At 40.7% G+C, this 21,333-nt stretch overlaps 2 protein-coding genes across 2 annotated transcripts; one reads left to right on the plus strand and one right to left on the minus strand.

The window, feature by feature from the left end:
* Window positions 1-350: 350 nt before the first annotated feature.
* SNW1 (SNW domain containing 1) lies at window positions 351-17,063 on the plus strand. The gene is made up of 14 exons (XM_026120380.2): window positions 351-438; window positions 1,365-1,518; window positions 4,059-4,220; window positions 8,824-8,919; window positions 9,012-9,118; window positions 9,942-10,046; window positions 10,139-10,208; window positions 10,887-10,952; window positions 12,261-12,377; window positions 12,720-12,861; window positions 13,836-13,932; window positions 14,894-15,011; window positions 16,053-16,216; window positions 16,295-17,063. Exons 1-14 carry the CDS (start codon window positions 425-427, stop codon window positions 16,497-16,499), a joined length of 1,617 nt encoding a protein of 538 aa, XP_025976165.1. The 5' UTR covers window positions 351-424; the 3' UTR covers window positions 16,500-17,063.
* Window positions 16,996-21,313, minus strand: SLIRP (SRA stem-loop interacting RNA binding protein). The gene is made up of 4 exons (XM_026120381.2): window positions 21,176-21,313; window positions 20,925-20,983; window positions 19,068-19,175; window positions 16,996-17,128 (listed from the first exon to the last, which is right to left on the minus strand). Exons 1-4 carry the CDS (start codon window positions 21,267-21,269, stop codon window positions 17,069-17,071), a joined length of 321 nt encoding a protein of 106 aa, XP_025976166.1. The 5' UTR covers window positions 21,270-21,313; the 3' UTR covers window positions 16,996-17,068.
* Between the last annotated feature and the right edge of the window lie 20 nt (window positions 21,314-21,333).

A 21,333-nucleotide genomic window follows, 5' to 3' on the forward strand; every position in this document is an offset into this window, starting at 1 on the left:
CAGGGCGGCTGTAGCATTTAGTGACCCACACAGCCAGCCAGAGACCAGCCTGCACAGAGATGCCCTTCACCATCCTGCACCCCGAGAGTTGGCCCTGAAGAAGACAAAGGCCCTCACGGCCGCTCTGTATGTGGGAAAGACCGTTCAGCCCGAACGCGCAGCCATTTCCTCACAGCCTTGGAGCGACCGACGCCACGGCGGCAGCACGCCCCAGCACGCCTCCGCGCTGCCGGGGGACTACGTCTCCCAGGAAGCACTGCGGCACGCGCACGGCGGCGGACACCCTGCCCCCTCCCGCCTCTACTTGCGGAGTTCTGATACTACAAGTCCCAGCCCCCAACTGTGCTGCGCGGCGCATGCGCAGCGGCGCTCCCCACCCCTCCCCCCACAGCCTGGGCTCGGAGAAGACGACGACGGCGGCAAAATGGCGCTCACCAGGTGGGTCCGGCCGGTTCGGCTTGCCCGGGTCGGGGGGCTGCTCTTCCCTGCCTGCTGCGGCTTCCCGGCCGCGCTGTGGGCCTCCGGCCGCTGCAGGGCGCCGCACGTGGGGCGTGCCCTGCCGGGCCGCGGACTGCTGGGGCGCCAGGCCCAGCGGCCGGGGAGGAGGCCGGACGCGGTGGGTCGGGCGCCGCCGCTCCGTGGGGACGGCGAGAGCCAGGCTGGGCCCGGGGGAGCCGCCGGGACCTGCCGTGCCCTGGCCGGAGGCGGCACTGGGCAGTGCAGGCGCCGCCGTCTGGGCGAGGGGGCTCCTCTCTCGCGTGCTTCTGCGGGGAGAAGGAGCCCCCCGCCCCGGCTGGGGCGATCGGATCCGTGTGGCTTTTGTGGGGATTTTCTTACCGTTAGTGAGGACAAGAGGTCTCTGTTACGAGTTGTTGTGTCTCTCTGACCACCTTCGGAGTGCAGCTTCTGCGGTCTGCTCAGAAATGCTCTCCTTTTCGGAGGCGGACGCTTCCTTGGAGGCATGTAAAAAGCCGTCTAGATGAGCTGAAAAGTGAAAAGTCAAGAATTTGAGACTCAAGTTCTTGACTTTGGCTGGTAGGGGTCTAGTACCAATGAGGAAGGTTGTTGATAGATCTCTTCGTGGATGTTTGTTTTGAGAGAAGAGAAGGGGGAGTCGCTGAAACTAGGGGTATGTTTTTTTTTTAGTCTGACTGATAGTGGTGGAAAAAGTGCATAGTGCCCCTTTAAACTTGGAAGTTACTGCCCTCATGAGCACAATACTCAAGTTTATTAAGCCTGTATTGATCAATGGTAGAGAAGAATAATAATCTAGTTGTAGACTGGAGTGTAGGTTGAGTTTTGCTGAGTGGAATTCTCAAAATTAACTGTCTCTTTTTTATTTGGTGGTATCTATGGACGTGCAGTTTTCTACCAGCTCCAACCCAGCTGTCTCAGGACCAGCTAGAACAGGAAGAAAGGGCAAGAGCGCAAAGATCAAGGCAAACTGCTCTAGTGTCATCACGAAGAGAACCTCCTCCATATGGTTACCGGAAAGGATGGATACCACGGATGCTAGAGGTAAGTGTTTAAATTCACACTGTAGTAGTTTGTCTCTGTTCATGAAAAAAAGTGTATTTTTGGTGTAGAAATAAACTCTGAGCATCTTGAATGTAGCACAAAGAGTTATGTGGAGCCTTACCACATGGAGAACTTCTGTCAGAGCTGATGGATATGTTCTTGGGTTGGGGGAAACTCTAATTCATTTTGTTACTTTAAAAGTTTTATGGTAAGCAGTATATTGTATGGTCTCTTCCCTTTAGAAATTGTTATGCAATAATGTGGAAATAGTTCTGTGGCCCTGTCAGTTTACAAACTCTGAATGCAGAGATCCTCCAGGAGAGACATCTGTATTTTATCCTCATCACTATTGGTTAAATACATGGTCTGGATTATAGCTGGAATAAGTAAACAGATATATGTAAGAGAACAGAATACTTATGGGTATTCTGTTCTTATGGTAACAAAAGGTAACTGGTAGTGTGGAGGGAGAAACTTGTTGGAGTTGAGAGGAAAACTTTAAAATTTGTCATCGTTAAAGTATGTTACTGGCAAAAGGGTCTTGGATGGTAATCTTAGATGATAGTTAGCTGTGATCCTGGCCTGTTTAGCATAATTTCAACTGTAAGAGTTGAAAATTTGAAGAAAAAATGCAGGTGTATAATTCTGATTACAAAAATCTTTTGGTACAGTTTCTCATTGCAGATTTGAAAAAAAAAATGCAGATTTGAAATGGTACTTAACATAATGTCTGAGACCTGTTATGATCATTCATAAGCCAGTGTTCTTGGGACAAGGCATGCTATTCAGGTTTTGATACAATATTTCATGATCCTTCATTGTTCACAATGCCATCATCTCATGAGCTAACAACCGCCTTGCTCTCATGCTTATGCTTGAATCCCATCTTTTTAAAGATGGATCCAATACAGTACCTTGGTGATTCATTAGTGCTAAAAAAGGTGACTTCAGATAGTTCCAGTGTTCCTCTAAAATAAACATTCTTCTGTAGGCTCCTCATTTAATAATGTTTATGATGTTAAGAGCTATCCATTCACTTAAATTTTCTCTCTACACTGTCTCTTTAGTTATTAAAGTTAGTATATTATTCTCTCCAAGTGTTAGCTAACAACTTCTTAAAAAGTTAGGTCAGTATTTTCAAACAGTTTCCAGCATCACTGAGCCACAGAATGTTACAGGCCTCAAAAAGGCCATTAAGGACTTCCCGGTACACCTACGTAAATGCAAATTCTTCAAGGGTAGTAGATGTTTGTAAAGCATAACCTTGGTCCAGTGATACCAAGATGGCATCATTGAAAATATCCATTCTTAAAAGATCTAGAGTTCTGCAAAAAGTTCTGAGGAATGATTAACCTTTGTTCGAGGTAATATTTTAACATTGATTCTATAAATAATTGTTGAATGTGGGACATCCAGTGGAAGACCTTCAATAACTGGGCCTGTATTTCAGTGAGCACTTTAAGCTAACATGAGCGTTTGCTGCTGTGGCAGGAAGTGTTCTGGCCACTTACTCCAGTCTCAGTGCACTCTGTGTTGCACTGGCAAAGCTATTTGGCCACATGGTGAATGTGGTGGAGGATCAACCTGCTGAAGATGGAACCATTCTTTTTCACTGATCTGATTCACTGTCAAGCTCTGCAAAAGCTATGCCATTGCAGCAGAAAGAGGAGGAGATGCTGGTGCTGCTTAAGCAAATGCTTCCTCTAAAGAATCTGAAGAACTGCATTTGGAACTATAGCCTGAAATTATTTTAGGAAGTGTACCAATTCTGTGTGTATACTCAGTGTTACTGAGTTAGGGTGGTCTGCTTCAAGAGATCTTCCCCCCCCCCCCCCCCCCCCCCCAATTAAATCCTTTTACAGCAACACGTTGAACAAGAGGGGAAACAAACCCTTTTGAAAGTATTGGGGTAATGGGTGCTTGCCCAGTTTTCAATGTATTAGCATGTCAAAGTAAGAAAATCCAATAGCTTGGCAGTTGCACCGTTTTAAAGCTGTGATACAGGCTTGGAAAGGAATGCAAAGCTTTTAAAATTTTTTCTTCAGTTTATTATGGTGTGAAAAGCAACAAATAACCTGCAGAGATTTTCACTAAAAAAGTCACACTCTTTAACTTTAGTACTTCCACAGTTGCCTTATTGTAGCAGATGAATTCTTGAAATTCTAATTACTTAAGTTACGTATGAATTGACTATTTGATCATGTACTGTCTGTAGCGCTGTAGTGTCTCCACATTCTGGTCATTGATATGGGGTCTTGCTTTGTGCGAGGAATAGTTCTTAAAATAAAAGACACTGAAATGCATGGACATCTTGCAGGAGAGTATCTAGAAGTGTAAGTTCTGTAATCCATTGCTCTTTCAACAGCTATAATAGTAAAGTGGCTAGAGCATTCTGGCAATGATTGATTTTTGTTTGTTTGTTTTTTTGTTAGAACCAATTAACTCTTTTTTTTCCATTTCCCAGTGGGAAAAAAAAATGGGCAATTCTTATACAGTCCCCTTTTTTCTTGCTGTCATTCACTATGTTTTCCTTTGTGTAGGATTTTGGAGATGGGGGTGCTTTCCCAGAAATTCATGTGGCCCAATATCCATTGGATATGGGCCGAAAGAAGAAAATGTCCAATGCTCTGGCAGTTCAAGTGGATGCAGAAGGGAAAATAAAATACGATGCGATAGCTCGACAAGGACAATCAAAGGACAAGGTAATATTCCTTCAAATGTGTAGGCTGGGAATGTATGCAGGGGAAATTTTATATGTACACGTTGTGCGTACTTAAACTCATTGGTTTGGCATTAGACTACTGGACTGCCTCCTTGAGGTGCAGTCCTATTTTGTTATAAGTTTGAGAGCTGAAAAATATCAGAGAGATATGAACACTTGGACTTGGAGAATAAAATGAACTAGGACTCGGTTGCTGTGATTGTGTGATCTTCTCCGTTTTGTAATTAAAAGGTAAGATAATGGTGATGAAGGTCACTACACAAAACTTTCTTGATAGTTTAATGGCCTTCCTTGGCCTTCCAGTGAAGGCAAGAAAGTGAAAGCAGACTTGGTCACAGAGCGCCTCATTTTGGTGTGGCAAAGGCAGGGTGGGGGAAGCACACAAAATACAGTTTAACTTCCAGAATAATATACCTGCTGCCTTATTAATACAACATTTGATGTTTCTGTCTGTTTTCAATATTTTTGGGAGTGGGGGAGTGTGTGTGTGTCTTTTGAATTGCAGCAGGAAGTATTGCTAATGTTTACACACCAAAATTTCTGTGTTAAGCTTAGTTCAAAACTGTGGCAAAACTTCCACTGAGTTTAATGGGAGCAAGCTTCAATTTCCTGTATGCGGTAGCCAATTGATTTTTGAGTTTATACATAAGCAATACTTCCTGCTGCAATAAAAAAAAAAAAAGTCTGCTATATTTAACTAATACTCAGTTGAGTGTCAAGTAAGTGTCACATCTTGTATATCCTCATCCTGTGCATCTTAAATTACTACAGTATCTTTGAAAAAATGAGTCAAATCGATGAGACTCCAAGCTGTCATTGGGATAGGAAGTAATCTGACAAAACAGAAACAATAGTAGTGGCCATATTTTGGGGGGGACTGTCACTAGAGTTTGATCAATACTTTATGTAGCATCTTGAATTGCTTGCCAAGAGGAAGATGCTGAAATACTAATTATATTTATACAATTTTGTGATTACACTTGATACTAAATGGAATTTTACAGACCTCAAAGAATAAAAAAATGACCTGTAGCAGAAAAGTAGACATGAAATAACATACTGATTACTGGGAAGCTCTAGATCAAATACAAAACAAAAAAATCAGTATAGTTAAATTTTTACAACTTTATCAAAATACATCTTCACCTGTGGAATCAAGTTCAACTTTCAAATGATAGAAGTGTGTATATTTTAACATCTGGATCTATGTATATTTGATAAAGACCTAGAAATTATGGTAGACCTCAAGAAAACAATGACCAATCTTCTAAAGTTATGTAGTGGCTCAGAAATTGCTCTACCTTACTTGGCTTATAGTTAGGAAAATGCTTCGAAGAACAGGTCTTCACAGCACTTTCTGGAGTCCCGAGCAAAAACTTGGAAGAAGAGCTTGGATCCATACGGCATCCTGTAAAGAAGCAATAAAATTCTTATTTTGTGACTATACCTATCAGTATGGAACAGATGAGTGGCTTTTCTAAAACTCAGCTCTGTTAATAGCAGAACTGGAATTAGGATTTCCTAATTCCTGTCTCTAGGCTCTGTATTCTGGATCAAGTTGATTCTGATCGCATCCAGTTGGACGTAAACGCAGATACTAAAGATAAAGTATCATGATTCAAGGAGGAGTAAAACTGAGGGAAAATTAGATACTTGAAACAACTGAAGTGGAAGTAGCAGAAATACTATTGCTTGATTTGTCTTTCAGGAGACCTGAGAGTATTAGTAAATGTGCCCTAGGGAGCAATTCTTCTGTGATCTGTGTTGGGTTCGATAGATGCAATTTGTGATAGTACGGTGTAAGTAGGATTACATACAGAGGTTCCAGCATCATGAGAGCTACATTTTATAATTCAGATATTTTTTTCAATCTCTATGGAGTTAAGAGAAACAGATATTTAGCTGCCAGCAACCACATAGTGTTTTTCCTACCATTCCATGAGCTAATGTTTGGTCAGAGTTAAGAAGCAAACTTTGCTTTTGCTCCAGTTTCTGGATTCTTTTGAAGCTGAATGTTGTATTCTGCCTTCTTGTAGATGCAGCAATTCCATCACCCAAACCCTACATCTAAGTGGCTTGTCAGCAGCTTTTGCTATTGCAGCGGTTCGTGTCTCTTGCATCTGTTCCCTTATGCATTTAAAAAAATAGTTGCTTCAGAGAATTTTCCTTGAAAAATGCTGATATAATTGAGATAGTGTGACAAACCTTCTCTTTGGAGCTAGCAGAAAGTCTGCTAGATGTGATACGATGGGTAAAGATGAACGTGGATGCATGACTTTGTGGCTCCAAAGGTGAAGTTCCATGTAGCTCCAGGTGAAAGACTTCCATCACTGGCTGTATGGTTAGCTGTTTTGCTGCTATGGATTCTCCCGATACTGTCCCTACTCATGTGACTAATAGCCAGGCTGAAATACTACTTGGAGCATCAATAATTGAGATGTTTTGGGGATATTGATGCTCAGTCTCCTTATTAGGAAAATAAAGAGACATAATTTCTTATTAAATCTTTTCACGGACAGAAAAGGGAGTGAAATTGAGAAGGTACTATTAGGCCTATAACTTTTTCATGGCAAGAATGATAAAGATTTTCTGTGCAAGAGTTGTCTTGTTCCAACACTAGGGCTTAAATGCTAATAGAGAAAAAGGAACCACAACGCCCATGTGCAGTTTTCTCTCAAGATTGTGAATTAAATTGAAACGTTCACAAGAGATAGTAGTTGCATTGTTTAAGAAACTCGTATCACAGAAATGGGTCAGGCTAAGAGAATGCTCATAGAACTAAAATGATTGAAAGTATTCATTACCCGTAATGCATTTAACTTCTCGGTAGAGTTTGGTTTGAGAGCTTATCAGCAATTCTTTCTGTGTTATGTTTGCCAGGCTTCCAGCCAGGTAGTTGTAGTGACTTCTAAAATGTTACATACTTCAGATGATGAAACCATTCTGTTTTCTGTAAAAACAGAAACTTAAGAAGGAAGGCATTTATTCTGCAGTGCTTAGTAGTAGCTTCTTGATTTACACATAGGATTCATAAGCACCGGATATACAGAATAAAATACAATGAGGGGAGGGATTTAAGTGTTAAAAAGTAAGCAATTTTTGTTGAGGCACTTCTTCCTATCAAGCTTCTTGTGGAACTCTGAATGTGATTGATTGACTAAATCCTACCATGAGCTAAAGTATTTATGCAGCTAGTTAGGTAAGAATATTCTCTTTCTGATGGCATTCTGGCATACAGTTTTCTAATTGCTGCCTGTGAAGGTTTCCTCTGCCAGAGAAGGAATCATCTGGTTGTACCAAATACCGAAAATTTGATTTGTGGCTAGACTTCAGATTTTGCTTTTCAGTAGCAATCAAAATGAAATACCTGAAACACAGGCTGATGGTTTCGTTTTAAATTTCAGAAGTGGAAAAGGGGTAGTGAATGGGCATGATAAAATTCAAACAGTCCTAGTTTCTTTATCTTAGATTAATAAAAGGTCTGAAGATTACTGTTAAAATAAGATAAATATCTGGAAAAGGAACACAGTGCAGTATCTTTCATCTGACTCTGACTGTATTGCCTCAAAAAAAGGACTGCAATTAGAACATGCAAGTGTATCAAGTTTTTGATGGAGACATGAATTTTGGTATTTTCAAACTAATTTCATCCATGTTCTTGATCAGTGTTGCTGATGCTTTCCATATGTGTGCAGTATTTGGGGGGTTTAATTAGTAGTTCACTTATATCCCAGACATCTCTCAGAGAGGGTAGAATATACTGTAGTTTTGAAAGAATCTCTTACCGCCCTTCCTCCATTCCCACCACCATCCCATTCTTTTGGGATAATCTGAACTCTTTAAGCATACTTAGTTTTTTATGTGGCAGGATTCTTGGGACTTGGAGTTAATTACCTTAGAGGAACACTATTCCTCAGATGTCTAGCATTCATCTTTGAGATGCTGGAATATTACTGATATTAAAGGATTAGAAATGTTGAGAGTGGAGGATAAGAAGCAGTAAATGGCTCTTGTGTGCCAAATTAGTATTGAGGCTACTCTGAGGTCAGTCTCATAGTTGGACGTACACTTTATTCCACTTGAAATAATAATAATGACTTTTAACCCTTTGGTGTGAAACATTAATGAAATACAGTAGAATCTTTTCCATGTAGTTATCTAGTACTGTTCTTTGCCTATATTTGAAACTGGGGTTTAAAGCTAGTGAAAACTAGCTGCTAAGTGATCCTTGAAAACAGAAGTATAAATGTGGATTTTCTGGATGTCTTGGGGAGCCCAAGAAAGGAAGAGTGTAGGAAAGGGAAGCAGGAAATGGTGGTGTCTAATCCCAGCTCTGGCAGCAATTTACTTAATGCTTAGTCAGATTGCTTCTTTACTTTGATTATTCCATTTGTAAAATGGGGTCCAGGCTGTTTTCCTATTCTATGACAGTCATTAAAAAATGTGTAATTGCAGAGCATTTAGAGTTGTACACAAGTGCTAATTAGTACCTAAAGTATAATCTAGGCCTGAAACATTTCTTCTGGCATACTTCTTCTATTTATTCCTATTCTTCAGCACTAATAAAATATAATGTGTTTCAGGTTATTTACAGCAAGTACACAGATCTTGTGCCAAAAGAGGTTATGAATGTGGATGATCCTGAACTGCAAAGACCTGATGAGGAAGCAATTAGAGAGGTATTGTATGCATTGATGTGCCTAGTTATTTGAGGTATACTGTATGTCTTGCATATTTGATGAGATGCACACTGTGATACTTTTGTCTTCAGATCACAGAGAAGACAAGAGCAGCCTTGGAAAAATCAGTATCTCAAAAAGTTGCAGCAGCCATGCCAGTTCGAGCAGCTGACAAATTAGCTCCTGCACAGTACATTCGGTAGGTAGTGCTGGTGTGTATATGAGATGTTGTCATATGTAAAATTAAAGAAAACAAAGACATTCCTTGACTTCCTGAGAACAAGGCTCTTCCTCTTAAATTCTGTTCTTCTGGAAGTAGTATGAAACTGGGTTATATATTTTGAATTAATCTACTAGTGACAACCTAGTTTGAAGTGTGTTGAAGTATGTCTTCACGTATCAATAGCTGTGAAACTTTGAGGGCTTATTGTTTTTCAGCAACAGATTACTGGTTTGTCAGGGAGCACTATGAATCTTGCCCGGAAACAGCCTCTTTACTGGGAATTTCTCCCCAGAACAAACCACATAACAAGATTCTTCCCTTAAATAAAAATGAGCAATTGGAAAGAATTCGGAATTATTAGGAGGCTGGTACATATTTATGATGATTCTCTGCTGCAACCACAGAAGAATTCCACAGCAGAGTTAAACTTGGCCTGAGATGAATTCTGAGTATGTGAAGAGGTTCTTAATATCCCATAAGTGGTCCCCAGAGATTCATAAGCATAGGGAAAGAGTATTGTGACATGCTTAGTGTCTCTCTATTAGTTTGTTCTTTCTCCTACTTTGGAATCTAGGTTAATATAGGAGAATGTAGCCCTGGGAAGATGCGTTCTTTCTTGGTGTAGTTAATGCTCTGTGTTAGTTCAGTATCCTCTGTGCAGTCACCTGCTCCTGGCTTCTACAGTGGAAGAGTCTTAAACTGGTGTGAATAATTGAATAGTGAATTGAGTGAAAGCTGTGGTGGGAAAGGAATGTCTGGCCGTGTGCAGAGAACTGAATGTTTTGACCATTTTATTCAGGTACACACCATCTCAGCAAGGTGTGGCTTTCAACTCTGGAGCAAAACAGAGAGTTATTCGGATGGTAGAAATGCAGAAGGACCCCATGGAGCCTCCAAGATTCAAGTAACTGTTCAAAACTTCTTCATGGCAAATAGAAGATTCTGAAGTGTGTTTCCATACAAAGTTCTGATCATGTTTGTTTTTTAATTGTTCAGAATTAACAAGAAAATTCCGCGTGGACCACCTTCTCCTCCAGCTCCAGTAATGCACTCTCCCAGTAGAAAGGTATGAAATACAGTAGTTATTTTCAGGTTTGACTTCTAGATGGGTTCCCAAATTCCACTTTGATCTATCTCATTTCCACACATCTTCTCCTCCTTGTTCTTTTGCTGTGATACTAAGTGATAAACTTGGTGCTTGCTGCAGGCTTTAGTGCTTGGGCATGTCTGAGGGTATTTTTTTTCCCCCCATATAACTCATCAAACATTAAGTACAATTCTCATACATTTTATGCCAGTCTGCATTTCTGGAGCTGTCCATGGCTAGGATGGTTTGGCTGAGGCTCTAGCCTTGGTTCACTCATGCTGCTTGTAGACAACACTAGAGAGCTTGTTTGTTTTTTAAAGGTTATCCTCCCCCTGGGAGATGACTGTAGTGGTTCATCAGTTTCCCACAGCCTGAACAACTATTAAGTGTTCAAATGTTAACAAGCTTGCTATAAGTTGTTCTGTGATGATAGTTTAAGAAGGGGGTGGCTGAATCACTGTGTCCTAACTTTCTTTTGTGTAAGCAAAGGTAGAGTACGCAAATGAACGTCTCACTGCTGCTAAGAAGGGTTGGGGTTTTTGTCGCAGTGTCCTGAACTTTGTACTCTAATTTGTCTCAATAGTTTCATAGCTGCCTGTGATAGAGAAAACTGCTTCTTTTTGCTATAAATCTAAAGATGACTTTCTCTCAAATCAGATGACCGTGAAAGAGCAGCAAGAGTGGAAAATTCCCCCGTGCATTTCAAACTGGAAAAATGCAAAGGTAATTAAGTTGTCATAAATTCACTCCTAAAATTGCATCCTGCTGGGAGACTTCTGTGAATGATCTACAGCCTGAGTAACATTGGTTTTAAACCCCTGGAGTTCAGTAAACTGGCTGCTTCCAGCATGGATAACACACAATTGTACAGCTCAGTTTTTCTCTTCCCTACATATTAAGGTTGTCAAATTGACAGGAGTATAGAGCTGAGAGAGAATATATTACTTCATGGCAGAGATCATATATTTTGAGAGAAGAAACAGCATTAGATAAAATCCCCATAATAGTGCAGTGTGTGGAGCCTGAAACCAAATCCTCTGGTGCTCACAAAGTAAAGCCATCTAAACTGAAAAAGTGAAAGGTAATTTTTAGAGAACCAAGTGTGGTGGGGGGGGGGCGTTTGTTTGTTTGTTTTGGGTTTTTTTGATACTGCAGTCTGAATTTCCAGAAAGTTCTGAGAGTTCTTCTTTTTGCATCCTTGCACTAATTAATTTTTAGCACTGCTAAATTTTTAGCTTAGCTACTTTTATTTCCTGTAAGAGTAGGTATGTGCTGTCCCTTTGGTTTAATCAGTAGGCAGGGTTTTTTTTAATTCTATTTTAATGTTCAGAGAGAAGGGAGAATTTATAATGACTGGTCCAGCCATTCTTCTCAGACTTACCAAGCTCTTGTTTTGAGGCAGCCTCTCCAAATGGAGGAAGGAAAAGCTGCATGTTAGGATATTTTTTTTCTGCCCCAACACAGCTGCATAACTGGGACTGACACTGATTAGGAGATCAAATTTTAGTTTACAGATGCTAAAACCAAAGCAAACATTTTGTAGAGCGCGCTATAAAGAATCTTATATCTTCTATAAATACTTTTTTGCTTTCAAAAGCTGAAGCCTTTGGTGTTTGGCATTTAGTGTCTCGCTTTTGCTGACAGCCTTGCCCCTTCCTTTCTCATTTTGGATCATCTAACCTTTCCGTAGGTATAAAAACAGTTCAGGGAAGTTAAATTATAAGCACAAATGGTAACATTGCTTAGAGACTAGGAAAGCTGTTGTCTGTAGTTTTTAACACAAAGCAAAGAGTGGAGCTTATTGATCAAAAACTATCATTCTCAGTCTATTAAGATGTCATTTGAAGGGAAAACATAATCCTGATGAGGAAAAAAAATGGAGAGAAGCTAGTATTGTCTAGGACAAATTTGGAATACACATGAAGCAGGTCCATTGAGGCATATTAATGATGGACCAAATTTTGTGGATTATTTTGTTTTATTATGCAATGCTTGTTTCTGTGATTAACTGTCTATCTGTTTCAATTCCAGGGTTACACCATTCCATTAGACAAGCGCCTGGCTGCAGATGGCAGAGGACTGCAGACAGTTCACATTAATGAGAACTTTGCCAAGCTAGCTGAAGCTCTCTATATTGCTGATAGAAAGGTCAGGTGATTGTTTAAACTGGTTTGTTCCACCTTCTCTGTATGTTCATTTCCTTTGGAAAATCAACTGTGAATAGGTTGTAGCTCTTTAGTTTGTCTTGCTGCTAGGCTAACATAAGGTCTTATCCTCAAGATTTTTGAACCAGTGGTTCAGCCTGGATTAACCTATTGGAGTTCATAGCTTTTGTTTTTCAGCTCCAATTGCTGTGGTTGTCAGGCTTTGAACTTTGTCTCTATGACTTGATTCCTGCCCTGCTTACTGGGTAGCACCCAAGACGGAAGATGTGCTTGCATCCCAGGTGCTAGCTTTGTATTGTTTTAACTAGGGGTCTTATGTATGCAGGCTCGTGAGGCTGTAGAGATGCGTGCCCAGGTGGAGAGGAAGATGGCTCAGAAAGAAAAGGAGAAACATGAAGAAAAGCTCCGAGAAATGGCCCAGAAAGCCAGAGAGAGGAGAGCAGGGATCAAAACCCATGTTGAAAAAGGTACATTTCTTTGTTACTAGGATGCTGTGGGTATTTTTTTTTTAAACCTCTCTAAAGTGTAGGTTGGGAGAAATAACCTGAGAACTTAAAATAGCTAAATGTCAACTGTAATTTCTAAGCATGACATCTGCTCTTCATGTCTTTACTTGATCAACCAGTGAATTAATCTAGCTGATGGGAGTCTATTTTGATGGGATCTGAATTTGAACCCAGTAGCTGTATGGCAGCGTATATGTTTAGGAGAACATTCAGAAATTCAGAGATGTCATTGGATCAGTATAAGTAACAGCTCGCATGGACTGTTCTAACCTAATCTCTTTTTTTTTTTAAAGAAAGGCTTGTTGCAGATAAAGTGCAACTTTATGTTTACATGAGGACAACAAGCAGTGGAACAGGTTGCCCAGAGAGACTGGCAGTCTCTGTCCTTGCAGGTTTTCAAGACCTGAGTGGGCGAAGCACTGAGCAACTTGATATGGATTCAGCATTGCTCCTGTTTTGAGCAGGAGGTGGGACTAGAGACCTCCTGAAGTCCCTTCCAACCAGGGTGATTCTGTGATACTGAGTCACAGAATGTTCTTGGTGGCACACAGAGATGCCTACGTGCTTGAATGATGTTTTTATACTAGCACGTATTAAAAGGGATTAAATATTGTACAGTGTGATCTGTGGGTGTTTTCAGGTTTTACTTCCTAGATGAACAAGTACTCTAAGTTCTTGAAAGCTAAGAAAACATGGTTTGGATATGTCTACCTCAACTATCTTGTCAAAGACAGTTAATTGTTTGTAGTGTAAGAAAGACATGATTTTCCTTATGTTCTGTTCAGTTTGCATAAAATGTAATAATTTAAATAGTGTTAAGGGTCATTTCTCTTCTGTAAATGAATACTGAATTGAATCAATGTGCCAGTGACTGTGGCATAGTTGATTCAAATTTCAAATATTAGTATATAATTAGTAATCTCATATTTGTACAGAGGATGGAGAAGCTAGAGAGAGAGATGAAATCAGACATGACCGGCGCAAAGAGAGACAGCATGACAGGAATCTTTCCAGGGCAGCCCCTGACAAAAGGTGAATCACAAAAGAAAACTGCTTTATTCCTATACTGGCACTGGCACTGGCTTCCCCATTTGGTAAACTTGCATAGAGTTTTTTTCCTTTCGCTTGATGCAAGTGCCTGAGTTATACCTTGTGCAGATACTCAGTTGTTTGAAATACCTTTGATAAGGGTTAAAAGCTGTAGTACCATTGCTGGTTATGTGCAGAAAATACTTGGATTTGCAATTATAAGACTTAAAGAATGCATAAAAGGTATTTGACTCTTTAGTTGCTAGGAAGATATGAGGCCAGCACACTAGCACTTAATTGTGTAATATCTCTCTCTTTTTTTGAGAATTTGAGCTTTGACTATCTTCAGCCAAAAATGTCTGACCAAAGAAATTTAGGATTCTTCAGATGTATGGAGGAGTGTTGGGTTTTTTGTTGTTTGTTTTTAGTTTTTTTTAATCAGAATTTCAGTATATTCAGATTTAATTAACACGTTGACAGTGAAGGTTGAAACCTGGATCCTACAACTTCAGCGAGACTGAGATATTAGTGGTTTTGTTTATTCAACCTATTGCAAGTGTAGGCTGAAGTATCTTGTTTGCTTAAGCCAGTGAGATTTCTGAGCACAAATGGTTTCTGGAGGCTTAAAATCTCTAATACCTTAAAATTAGATTGCTCAGCCTTCCTAGAATATAATTACACTGGTTCTTGCAAAAAATAAACATGACATTTTAGACCAAGTCAGCTTGATGTAAACTGCAGATAGTGGAAAGCAAATTTAAATGTCATGCCCAGCTGAACATAACTTTCCCAAATGTTTCCCTTGCCAGGAGACAAATTTTAAATATTACATAGTAAGCAAGAGCAAAAGTCAAACTCTAGCTCCCAGGGGAAATTGTTAGTAACTAATACAGCATCAGGTTGCAGTTGAGCATGTAACCAAATATGGTTTATCTGACTTAATAAAATTTAATTGTTAATTCAGGTCAAAGTTGCAGAGAAATGAGAACAGAGATATCAGTGAAGTTATTGCCCTAGGGGTACCCAACCCCAGGCCATCCAACGAAGTCCAATATGACCAGAGGCTGTTCAATCAGAGCAAGGTAAAAATACCTTTTCACAGCTGTGTAGCTTTCTAAGAGAAGGATGTGCAAACAGCTCATCTTTCCCTTGTGGTTGTAGCTAGAGTACTGGAGGGACCCTGTTCTCACGGATGGTGTGGATGAGCTCTGAAAAGAGACTCAGCGTAACTACTGTTGATCTCCTTTATGGCATAGCTATTGCAACAAAATTGGTAATTTGAATATGTAACTGGATTCAAGGGTATTTTTGGGAGGGGAGAGGGGAAGAAAGCTATTTTGCCTGCAATCTGGAGTGACTCTATCTTCTTCTGTATAAATACACTGATTGAATAAGGGAAATCTGCTATGAGAGAGAAGCAAGTAAATACTTGCCATTCCCACTATTGCCTATGTTCACTATTTGTGTATTTTAAGATGGATTTTTAACAGCAACATTTATTTTCTGTTTGTTTTGTACTATTCAGAGATAGAAAGAGTAGATTAGGCTTCAATAAGTCCCTGAATAGTCCTGCAGTTTGTCAGTCAATCTCTCTAAGTTTTCATGTCTCCAACGAAAGACTTGCAGGCAGAGGGGAAAGCTGATGTATCAGAAGAGAACAAGCAGGCATTTCTCCTGCTTTCACAGATTGCATAAGCTTCTGTGTGATTTAGATCAGTCGGCTTAAATTATGCATCTTTCCAGAAGTTCTAACTTCTGGAAACGTAAGTTAGAACTTCTAGAAATACGCATTTTCATATTATTTTCACTTGCTACTGTAGACAGCTGTATTTGCAAGGCAGGCTGAAGTGATCCATTATTCTGAAATGCAAATGGCCTGTAATCCTTCCTGTTCCTTTCTGGAAGAGAAGTGTCCCTGACTGAGATTTGTAATGATTGGACTTAAACCCAGACCAAAAACCATACATATATCCTAATTAAGTGCTTGAACTCATCTGAAATCGATAGTAAATCATCTTTATGAGTCTGGATCACACTACAAGTGTATCTTGATGTTGAAGTAAATTAGCTAAGTTTTGCAGACTGATTTGTATTACACTGCTGTTCATCTTTCTCCTTCACAGGGTATGGACAGTGGCTTTGCTGGAGGAGAGGATGAAATTTATAATGTTTATGACCAGCCTTGGAGAAGTGGCAAAGATATGGCCCAGAACATCTACAGACCAAGCAAAAATGTAGATAAGGATATGTATGGCGATGATTTAGAGGCACGAATAAAGACTAATAGGTAAGAACATTATTAAAGAATACTCTCATCCAGCACTCTGAATTGTCAGGCAACTGAGTATCATCTTTTCTCCTGCAGATTTGTTCCTGACAAGGAGTTTTCTAACTCGGATCGTAACACCAGAGGGAGGGGCAGAGATGGACCAGTTCAGTTTGAGGAGGATCCATTTGGTCTGGACAAGTTTCTGGAAGAAGCTAAACAACATGGTGGTTCCAAACGGCCATCTGATAGCAGCCGCCCTAAAGAACACGAGCATGAGGGCAAAAAGAGGAGGAAGGAGTAAGTGCCGCCTCTTCTTGAGGAGCAAGGAAATGGACTACAAGCTTGGACTTCATGCAAAAGGCATTTTTACTATTGCAGCTGCACATAGGGGGATGGCAGTGTAAAGAAGCAGTTCACAATTCTGTGCTGTGTGGATATATGCATAGACACGCACAGAGTAATTCTTCTACATAGGACAGCTACCCATGGAAAGCAGAGCAATGGAGACCACTGAAACATTTCACAGGGGAATTACTCTTTAGCAAGTGCTCTGACTTTGCTAATTCCCTGTAGCCCAGCATCTCAGGGTAAGAATGTAAGCCCTTCCTACAACTGTAGGTTTTGTAGATAGCTAAAGCTTTTACTGTGTATGTTAAACTCCCCTGCTGTACATAATTACTCTGTCTTATGCTGTAATAGGGATGCTAGAGAGCTTATGATTTCAGTGTTTCTTTACTGTGACCATAGTTTATTTGAACCAGGAGGGGAAACAGCTGGATTCTGTTTTAAATCAAATATTCATAGTTTCTCAGTGATCTTTATTTTAGTTTCTTTACATTTAGTGAAATAAAGCCTCCTTCCACTGCTTGCTCAGTTTGACTCTTTCTTTGGCTGAATGAGTCTTCTACCTCGTTGCTGTCTGAGGGAGAGCTGAAAGAGAGGGAAGTTAATCAGGTTAGTTAGGCAGTAAAGTTTGATATTTTTGATTTCTATCTTCCAGAACAGTCTTATGGAAGGCAGATGAGTCTATAAACTGTTCAGTTTCATAAGCCATAACCACAAATGCTAAGATGTGATAGGAAGGTTGGATATGATTTGCCTAGCAATGGCTAGTTGTGTCAGCAAGATGCATCTTAAAAGCTTCTTGGAATTTGAAGTGGAGCTATTTAAGACTCGCCTAGAGCAAAATGGGAGAAGTGCTCACACATCTTGCTTCTAGAGCAACTCTCATTTATCAACAGATGAAGAAGGCTAACTACTGCTTGCCTTCTGCTTTTTATTTCACTATATAGAAGCCTCTTAGCTCTTGCATCTTTGTTGTTAAAGGATGCTTCTTGACCCCCAGGCAGATAAGTGAATGTAGCTATTTTACAACTGCAAGAATAAAAACCAGTGAAGTAACTTCCAGCAATCTTGAGAAAGTCATCTGCACTAATCTTACTACTTATTTTGCAAACTGCATATAGATAACATCCTATGTTACTTTCAGCTCAATTTACTAGGTCTTAGCCTACTGCCTGGCTTCTCAGTTTTACAATTAAATTTTGCAGACAGCTGCTTAATTTCTGCTTCTAACTTACTGCACTGCAGTTGTAACCCATAGGTCAACTCTTCTTAGGAAGATTTACTGAAGTAACTACAACCACTGAAAACTTCTGTAGTACTATGAACCGTGTCAAGGTTTATCACAATCAAGGTACTGCAGGCATCCCTGAAGTCTCTCACCAATTCATTTTAATGTTAACATCTTGTAGTGTTTGAAGTCTGGAACCTGCTTGTCAGAGGGAAACTATTTGCAAAGAAAAGTATTCAAAGAAAATAATTGCTTGTGTCCGTTGTAGCAAGATGCTTGTTGCTCAAGGTTCTTTCCAAATTACTCATGTCTGAAGCATGTAGCAAGTCTAATTCTTGTAAAGGCAAGGTGTGTAAGTCTATAAATAAAATTGCCATAGTAATTTGCCCCCCATTTAGTCACCATACTAGGGCAAGTTGTTAATGGTTTTGACAGGAGACCTGCTAACTTATTAATAGCTTCGGGCAGTCAATGACCTCAAATATACCACTGTCCTTTTATCCTTCTTGTTATCTGTCTTAACACTACTATATACCAAGTGTTTGGAAAGCAGTAGCTGTTTTGATTAAGAAACAACTTTGCTCTCCAATTCCTGCAATGAAGCTGAACAATAGTTTTGGCTCTAACAGACCAGCCAACATGCTGTCAACATGGCAAACTACTTCATATGTGTAGGCGACCAGAAATTTTTAAACTGATGCTGTATGCCATCCTTTGATACAATATACTAATGCACTGAGATTTCCAAATAGTGTCCTATTTTTTCTTTACTGGTATTTAAAATGTTATAGACAGCATCCTTCGAAGTAAAAAAGCTACACTAAAGCTGACTTTAAAAGCTCTCCTGAACACATGAAAGCAGACAGCTGCCTTCTCCTTGAGCTTTTAAGAAATGATAGCTCTGTCACCAACTATCTGTTTTCACTACAGTTTAAAGGTTAAGTTTAAATTCCTTATCTTCCCTTTTTTTCTCCCAATGTACATAGAAGATGGTGGAGTCTACCTGCAGAAACCTGTCTGAGAAATAGCACCTAGCTGCAAAGCAGTTCCTGAACAGTTTTGCCACATTCATGTTCTTTTAGCTTAGCATCGTAGGGGTTTTGTGCTCTGGATAGACTGCAGAGCCTAGCTAGTCAAGCTGGAAGTGGGGGATAAATGAAAGTGTTACTCATTTTAAAAGACTACACTAAAAGCACACTAAGTGGCAAAGTGATTAACCTCTCTTGAAACTAGTTGGGCAGAGTTACTATGTCCAAAAGAAGGCAGAATTATTAACAGAATTAACATGTCTGTTACCTTGGCACCCTCAAGTATGTGGGAGTCCTTCTGAAATACATTCTGAACATCTTCTGGAGTCGAGAACTTAATCCAGCAGTAGCGTTTGTGAAAGCCTGTGTCTCTGTCCTAATTACCAATTAAAAAAAATAGTTCAATTGCTGTAGAATGGATTCACATAGGCTGTTATAATTTCATATAGATATTCAATACAAGGATTCAGGAATGATTAAAAAAACCCTGCTTTTTCAGAAGCCTATTTCACACTTTCCAAGATATTTATTCTTAAGACCTGAGCTGGCCTAGCAGAGGCTGTTTTGCACCCTTTTCTCTCAACTTGAGTCCAGCAATCACACAAATTTAATACCTTAAGGTATATTTGAAGACTGGAGAAACACATGGCTGGCTGTTTCAAACTGCAGGCATTATCTACTATCAAGCCAGTCACAACAGAACTGACATTTAAATGGCTGCCTGATTTGAAAATAAGCCTGCCCAAGTACTTGAAAAAGATTCAGCAAGATAAAGCAGCTGTTAAAAATACTAAGAAAGCAGGCTGCAAGTTCTAGTTGACAAGCACAAACTGCACTGAAAGAGGGAAAAAAAAGTTATTTTTAAAAATAATTTGCCAGTCAAAGAGACAGTTGTCAGTAAATGGGAGAACAATGCAGAAGAGCCAGGTCTACCAGAGTGTTTATTATTCCAAGCTGTACGGATGAGGCCACAACAGCTCTGCCACTGAATTCACTGAACTTCAGGCACGATTAGCAACATTTTCACATACTCCTGAAGCTTAAACTACAAGGTATTGTAGTCATGCTGCACTGTTTCAGTATCCCAGTGAGATCTTAATCAGTGTGTCTTAGGCCACAGGCAGATACTTGTAAAAGAAACAACTCTGTCAGTTAAGGATTAATGCTCCCAAAGTAGTCATTAAAACAAAACATACGTGTGTGCAGCAGTTCAACTGATGATGAAGGCAGGTTTACAGTAAGTTGCCAACCTTCGCAATGAATAACACAGCGTTTCAGACACAAGAGTCAGACCACAGCAGACAAGAACCTAATGAATATGTCCTTAACTTCAGTTTTCAAAATTAACCAAATTGTCTCAACCTGTTTTTCTACATTTCCAAACTAGTCTTGAACTGATACTGAATCCAATTTAACTTAAGTTCACTACATGTTGAGCCTAATTTAACTGAAGATTACTTAATGTGGAGAAATACAGGCAGGCAGGAGAACCGCTGCTCCATCGGCAGTTACCTGTAATCCGTAACAGAGTAGAAGAGGAACACTTTTTTTTTTTTTTTTTTGACTGTTTGTCTCTAAGAAACTGCACTGGAAACTAGCAGCCTTAATCAACGTGCTCATAATGCGGATAACCTAAACAGCTAAGAGGCAGCAGGTAACAGCCCAGGAGCATCCTAAAGTGGATATGGTTTCTGTGTGAGGCCTTTCACTCTGGATGGAATGTGAACCCACATCAATATATAAAGGTTTCATCTTTTGTCACTTTTAGGTTAATAATTCAGAAGTGGCAGTGACAAGGGAATCCGAGAGAATTTGCTTTTTAGGAGCTTTCCAAAACCAGTGGGATCATTAAATGTAAAACAGGACTACAGCTCTCAGGCTCCCAAGAAGCACCTGGTGAGAAAGGGAGTTAAAAAGCTGAGAGCACAGCAATTTTGACTTGACTACAAGCAGAGATTTCCAAGAAGCGATGACTACAGAAATACGGAAAATGCTGTGTGGCACACTCTTAAATGCTGATCTCGCCGCTCCTGCTGGGAAACCTGACAGCACCAGTTAGCGGCTCCTTCCTATACTGCGGATAAAAGGCTAACGGTGGTCTGGAGAAAGAGAATCGGGTACTCACGAACGGCAGCTGGCACCTCTGTACAGGCCCGAACTGAGAGAAATACTCCTTCAGCTCCTCTGCGGAGGGCAAAGGCACACCTGGTTACACGGCACGGCAGCCCCCCGACCCGCGACCGCCGGCAAGCGCCGCGGCCGGGCCCAGGCCCCCCGCGGGACCCAGCCGCCGCACGCGGCGGGCGGCTCCTCCCAGCCGCGGACCCGCAGCAGCCCCGCGCACCGGGCGGAAAGGGCGGGGGGAGCCAGACTCACTGCTCGACACCGTCCAGGGGACCTCGGCCACGAAGATGTCAAAGAGCTTCCTAGAGCGCCGGCCTGCCACCCGCACCGCGCTGGCCGCCGCCATCTTGGGAGCTCAGGCGGGAGCGCCCCGCGGCCCCGCCCCGCCGCGGCCCCCGCGCCGCGCCCGC

The sequence above is a fragment of the Dromaius novaehollandiae genome, chromosome 5, assembly GCF_036370855.1.
Source record: "Dromaius novaehollandiae isolate bDroNov1 chromosome 5, bDroNov1.hap1, whole genome shotgun sequence".
Lineage (NCBI taxonomy): Eukaryota > Metazoa > Chordata > Aves > Casuariiformes > Dromaiidae > Dromaius > Dromaius novaehollandiae.

Coding starts and splice junctions, on each gene's coding strand:
- SLIRP (XM_026120381.2), bottom strand. CDS start 21,269: ATGGCGGCGGCCAGCGCGGTGCGGGTGGCAGGCCGGCGCTCTAGGAAG. Junction 19,176..20,924: donor AGAGGTGCCAGCTGCCGTTC/GTGAGTACCCGA, acceptor ATTGGTAATTAG/GACAGAGACACAGGCTTTCA. Junction 17,129..19,067: donor ACATACTTGAGGGTGCCAAG/GTAACAGACATG, acceptor CCTCTCTTTCAG/CTCTCCCTCAGACAGCAACG.
- SNW1 (XM_026120380.2), top strand. Junction 9,119..9,941: donor GCTCCTGCACAGTACATTCG/GTAGGTAGTGCT, acceptor CATTTTATTCAG/GTACACACCATCTCAGCAAG. Junction 12,378..12,719: donor TCTATATTGCTGATAGAAAG/GTCAGGTGATTG, acceptor TTATGTATGCAG/GCTCGTGAGGCTGTAGAGAT.